Below are 6,410 nucleotides of genomic sequence, written 5' to 3' on the forward strand. Positions count from 1 at the left end.
CCTCCCCCCCTCCCCACACACACCGCCCATGACTCCTGCAGGCTCTCGGGTGAAACTGAAAGTGAAACTGTCTGCTGTGCTCCTAACACTTGTTCTCACTCAGTGAAGCTCTTTTCAGATTTAAAATACCTTTTAGGAAATGTATTTTCAGATACCAAGTAAACTGCATCATAGCGCACACTGAAATGGGTGGGACAGAAGCAGAAGGTGGTTCTTAAAGAGACAGAGGCCAATTTGAAGGCGCTTAGAAGAGGAAGTGATGAGAAGATAAGTTTATTTTCTTAAAAACATAAAAACAGCATTTTAATAACAACTAAAGGTGACATAGATACTTTATTATGGTATAGTATGTAAATGTATGCCTGAGAAACACATAACATTGCCCCTTTAAGACAAATCAAGGTATGTGTCTGGAACTGTTTGTGACATCAGGATGATCTGGTGTCAAAATGAAGCTTAAAAGTCAAAAATCTGAAAATGTGCTTTAGTTTAGTTCGACCAAATATGAGTTCCTTCCTGATTTGATGTTAAAACAACAGAAAACTACACAACAATGAGCTAAACTTTAGCACACAAGCAATAGTTCTTATTCTTCTTTACACACCAAGTGCAACAAGTTGCAGAAGAATCATTTACTTCTGCTGTTATTTAGAAGAGGAGTTTGCATGTGATATCCATGCATGTGTGGGTTTACTTCAATCAGTCTCAGCCTTTGTGATGATGGCTGAGGAGATGAGACGATGTTGTTCCCCAATTAATTTAATGTCTTCTTTATGTTTAAACATAGTAAATGTGAAATTAACGGCATGATTTTAAACCCACTCAGACTGCTTGTTGTCTCCATCACGCGCTTTCTGCTCTGAGAAAACTGGTTCTTTACTCTGGTCCGACAAAGAGTTGGTGCTTGGTTACCAGCAGGTTTTTTTTTTTTTGTTGTTGCTGAAACCAGAATTTATGGTGGTGGAAATGCAAAGAAGCAGTGCTATGTGAGCTCTTGCTCCAGGTTAGTCCTGGAACTCGCCAAGGGTTTAAAAAAGACAAAGAAAAACTTTATTTTGGAGAGTAAGGAGAGTTCATCCAGAAACTGCAGCTTCCTGAGCCGTCCTATCTCACCTGCATCGACACGCCTTCTACTCGAGCCACGTAAGCCAACTTGTCGAGGACGGTAACTGTGACAGGAACAGCAACAAAGAAGCCACTGATGAACGCTCGGAGGCAGCGCCGACCAGTCATCCTCCGCTGGGCCACCTGGAAACTGGATGGGAGTAAAACACAACAGGAAAACAGCTGGAATACAATTGTGATTTACAACATTACACTAAACTTCCGTCTCCATTACAGATTAAAAATTTGAATAAGAAAAATGACTCAACAGATAACTTTATTACCAAAAGACCTTATTTTAAGAAGGAAATATGAACCTGCTGTAAGCAGCATATCACGGAGGCAGTCTTTAGTTAGAACCTGAACCTGAAGGCCACTTTATCACAAGTGTGAAGCCGTTTCTCCCATCTGCTTTGGACTCTACTCATGCAGTGCACACAGCACTGCTCTTATGTACAGGGAGTAGTGAACCACTGAATCAAAACATGAAGTTTTAGTTTCTATAGTTAAATATGGCGCCATCTGCTGGCCAACATTCTACATTAACTGTACGATTTAAAAAGGGGTTGTGTTTGCAAAGGTTCTGTGCGCATCTTGAAAACTCTTACTGTATTTTCTTTTAGAGACATGATTAATAATGATTTGTGTTATAATGTAGAGACATGAACCAGGAAGAGGACCCACAAGTTCTAAAGTGCTGACCTTATTGTTACCAACCTTGAGCTAATTGTCAATATTTATTTTGGATTTGAACTGAATTACGACTAAAAGTAAAGGTCAGTAATAATACAGTAATGTTGATAAGATGAAATAAGATACAGGACTTGACCACAGTTCTCCTACAGTTAAACCCACTAACATATGTATATTTGCAAGACTTAAGAAATTATATTGTGCATTTACAAAAGCAAACTATACATACTTTTTCTTTTTTTTTAAGAGACGGTGGGGGTGTTCAAATAAATTTTAATTTTATTTGAAACCACTGAAGACAACTTTTCCTCAATATTCCTACTTTTATCTAACAAATTATTTTTAAATTTCCCGGACTGGCCCTGATAGAGGCAGAGGATGCTGACGTGTGACCTCACATGTAAACACGGAAAAGTCCGTGGGGTCGTTTTGAGTAATTAAAACAATAAATCAAGGCAACCTGGTTCTGTTTAGCTCCAGCAGTTCAACATGTCTACTTCACAGCTCTAACCACAGAACCACCAGAGAACATCTTCTTTCCTGCTCGACTTTAGAAACCTCTCAGTGGAGCTTTCAGAGTTCATTAGCAGCAGTTAGCTAATGACTTCAAAAACAGTAAAAAAATAAAAATAAATAACGCTCACAGCTGTTGTCTACACTGAGGAATCCTGTCAACCAAAACTTTAAACACTCATCTGTGAGAAACAGACAAAGATCTTTGTACCTGCCTAATTTTCGGAGCTCTGGAGTAATCCGGAAACACGTCACGTGTGGCGCCTAAAAACAGCCCGGTGCGGAACAAATAACGTTCATTTAGTTCCGGTGTTTGCGAAAAACTAAACATTGCAGAAATTGGAACAAAAATAAACAAATTATTTAAAATGAACTCTTCTTTTGTCCTCCTTCGTAGTCAAGGTGGGCCTCTTCCATTAAGGAAAGTATTACAAAAATATTTTCAAAATACTGCAACAAAGGAATTTTCCTTGTAGCCTAGTTCATCAGTTTATGTCTGCATTACAAAAAGTACACTGATTCTCCCCAATATTAAATTTGGAATGCAAAACGGATAAATAATTATAACAAGAATAAGCCATCTCCTAGCTGAATATTTCACAAAATAGTGGCACTGCACAGTATGGTTAACTGTAAAAAGGTATAGTTATTTCATGATTAATTGACGGATTAATTTGAATAGAATAGAATAGAATAGAATTTAGACCGGAAAAGATTTGAAGAAAACCAAACAGAAGACCAGACTGGTGGCGAGTATGAAGGCTTCAGAAATGGTATAATAGTCCATGGGGAAAACCAGAACATGAAGCGGTACAATAAAATTCAAAATTAAATAAAAATCTCCCTAAAAAAATCAAGTATCGATCTTTCTTAATCGATCTTATTAAACTAATATCGATCAATGTCCAAACTCTTAACGGGGCCAACGATACCATCGATACTGTAATCGATCTGATTCGGCACCTCCAACCACGGTACTTCTTTCTTTTTCCTCCATCCATCAACCCGACAGTTGCTACAGACCGGAGCTCTGGAAAAGGTTCGACTTTAGCTTACAATAAACACACTCCGGACTAAGAAAACGTGACTTAGTGAAAATAAAGTTCTGTGAATGCGCCTCACTGAGCTGGGGGGATTAATATAAGATAATTGGTCATTTGAGTGAAGTAAAGAGACACGGTTAAGCTAACGGCTAGCAAGTTAGCTGCTGAGGAAAAAAACAGCAGCTGGTGATTTAGCGATTTTAATGAACGACGTGACTTTCAGATTTAAAACGTTAGCTGACTTGATGTGTTTTATTATTTTGTTTCAGTTCCTGTAGCGTGGATCGGCCAACACAGTAATGCTCAAACTATCAATTTTAAAGGTGAGCTATTTTGTACATGTTTAGCTAGTTTATGCAGTGATTTGTGACATGAATTTTAAACGAACGACATCAGGCTTTTGTCGGATTTTGATGGGATTTTACACAACATTTTTTTTCGGTCATGGTAATTAAAACCTTGATTAAATTTAGCTTTTTGCTCATTTCAGTCGGTCGCGCCGAAGTTGGCTTCCGATTTCAAAGTTTGCTAACGGGTTAATATTTTTTTTAACACGTGCGCATGATTTTTAATTAGCTGTAAAACAATATACACAGTACGTTCAAACTTACGAATCCAGCTATACTAAATTTAGAATCAGTAAAACTTTGTAATTTGGGAAACTTTAATTATTTGGGAAAGTCCACAAATGGCCAGTTTTTGTCATGTCATTTATAATTTAGACGATTAACTTTATTTATTTTGTTATTACTGTCCCTCAGTGGGGAAATCATTTCTCAGCATTTTCTCCATGTACATGTGATAGGGGCAAATGAGGGCTTCACACTTTTTTTTTATTTGGTTGGTTCAGGGAGTCAAACCAGCGACCTTAAAACAGGCTCTCGTTTTCTATAAGCTTTTCGCCCCCACTCCCCTATTATAGACCATTTCAGAGTAAAAAAAAAAAAAAAAGTTAAAAATGTGCTTGAGCAAAGCAGAGCTCACATGTTTTTTCAGGGTAAACACTGAGTTTGCTAAGGAAATGCCAGACCAGAAGCATTTACTCTAAACTAGTGGTTCCCAAACTTTTCAGCTTTTGTCCCCAACTATTTTTTGGTTGATAAATAAATATTGGTATAAGGTCAAATAAACATAGGCATACTGACAATAGTGACACTATTTATTATGCTACTTACTGTATATCCATTTTTGAGCAATTAAGACAAAAATAGTAATTTTTAAATTAAATTAATGCTGAAAATCTTTTCAAGACCCTACCTTGATATTCCAGAACCCACGGTGTGGTCCCAACCCCAACTTTGGGAACCACTACTTTAAACCGATTCATGTTAAACTTTCGTTTTGGGTTATAGATGAGATTTTTCTTAACGTCTAACGCTATGAACCTGATTTCTGAGCTTGTTGAATTTTTACAATTCCAGTGGCATTTTCATAGCAACCTCAGTGCTTTCTTGGTTGACCTGTGACCTGGTAGATGTACTAGTATGACTAGTCCTTGTAACTGCTAAATGGTCTTACAACTTGTAATTGTTTACAAGTCTAAAACATCTGTGGTAACTGTCAAGTGGTTTTACTGTGCCATATTTATTTAATTTAGAAAGGCTCCTTGTTGTGCCCTATAAAAATGAGACAGCTATGAAATATTGATAATTTAGCAAAAAATAAATAAATAAATAAATAAATAAATAAATAAATAAAGGACTTTTGTTTTTTTATTACTTTCATGCAAAATCATTTAAAATAATGATTTCTGGCCCATCAGATCACAGTTGTCTGATTACATGTCGGAAAGGAAAACCTAAAAACACCAGTAGCAGAAACAAAATGGGCGAATTAAAACTCCAGATAAATTTACACATGGTATTTACACTCCTTACAATGCAACGTGTAGTTTCCGTGTGGCACAGCCTGTATCCACAACTGTAGCATGCTGAAGCAAACTGTCCACTGTGGCAGGGTCCATGCTGTGATCAGAAGCTCAAAACAAGAGGCAATAGCAGAAAAGACTGTTGGGCATTGGCAGAAAAAGGTTTATCATGTGTATCATACTCCAGTTGCAGCTTTCTTACACACATGCAGCACCATAAGGAAAATAAACAAGCTTTTCAACAATAAAAGATGCATTGTCATGAAATATTGTCACACCTCCTTTGACTGTATTTTCAATTTTCTGCAGCTAATGTTTGGAACCATCTGCAAAAAAATGCTATGACTTACTGCTTTTGTTCCATTTGCATCATTTAAACAGTGAGAGCATCGTTCGATGACTGCTGCACATGCTTTTAGCAGTTTTCACTTCAGTCTCTGTTGTCACTCATTTAAACATTATCAAGTCCTAGTTCTTTGATTGTTAACCTCTCACACTGTCTACTATTTGTTGTTAGTTTGTCACCTGTTCATATGTTGCCCGTTTTGTTCTCTCCTGTTTTTGAATTTGCTGCCTCTTGGCCAGGGGTCGGATTTATAAAACTGGCGTACACACAATTTGAGCCCAGAAACTTGCGTACGCCACTTTTTACGCCAAGGTTGTGATTTATAAAATCCAAACTTGACGTGAAAATGTGCGATGCCTCACGCCAGCTTTGACCCATGCGTACGCTCATTTTGGAGACGTGAAACTGCGACACAGATGGTGAAGTGGTGAATTAGAGCCGCACTGTCATGATTACTGTCAGATATTTAATTTACCTTCAGAATCAGACTTAGATATTTATTCAACTTTATCATCAGCTTTCTTAACAGTAATTTTTATGCTTCTGCTGCTGAGCCATGAGGACTTTTGAAATAAAAAAAACTTAAATCTTAAATAAAAGTTCCCGTGCGCAACTCCCTTCATCTGCTTCATCCTCAGACGACCCTGACTAGGGCCCTATAAAATCCATTTTATTTTTTCTCAAATTCCGTTTTATTTTTTCCCAAATTCCGTTTTTTCCATTTTAATTTTTCCAAATTCCACTTTTTACATTTTTTCCCCTGAATTCCACATTTTCATTCAAATCATACTTATTAAAACAAACGAAACAAATCAAAAGGGTTTGATTATAAAGTGATTGAAAA

General features: G+C 37.0%; 2 protein-coding genes across 2 annotated transcripts in view; one reads left to right on the top strand and one right to left on the bottom strand.

Annotated features, from left to right (window-relative positions):
- The window catches only part of immp2l (inner mitochondrial membrane peptidase subunit 2), a gene marked incomplete in the record, with an annotated part of 9,690 nt that extends 6,364 nt beyond the window's left edge, over window positions 1-3,326 (bottom strand). Inside the window, 3 exon segments of the mRNA XM_014029127.1 lie at window positions 1,114-1,255; window positions 2,522-2,574; window positions 3,243-3,326. Of these exon segments, the coding sequence (XP_013884581.1) occupies window positions 1,114-1,255; window positions 2,522-2,574; window positions 3,243-3,311 (264 nt within the window).
- LOC106532946 (putative ATP-dependent RNA helicase TDRD12) overlaps window positions 3,077-6,410 on the top strand; it is a 43,625-nt gene continuing 40,291 nt past the window's right edge. Inside the window, exons 1-2 of the mRNA XM_014029126.1 lie at window positions 3,077-3,349; window positions 3,623-3,676. Coding sequence (XP_013884580.1) covers window positions 3,653-3,676 — 24 coding nt within the window. The 5' untranslated portion in view covers window positions 3,077-3,349; window positions 3,623-3,652. The remainder of the gene's footprint in view (window positions 3,350-3,622; window positions 3,677-6,410) is intronic.

The sequence above is a fragment of the Austrofundulus limnaeus genome, unplaced genomic scaffold (assembly GCF_001266775.1).
Source record: "Austrofundulus limnaeus strain Quisiro unplaced genomic scaffold, Austrofundulus_limnaeus-1.0 Scaffold858, whole genome shotgun sequence".
In the NCBI taxonomy this organism is placed as follows: Eukaryota; Metazoa; Chordata; class Actinopteri; order Cyprinodontiformes; family Rivulidae; genus Austrofundulus; species Austrofundulus limnaeus.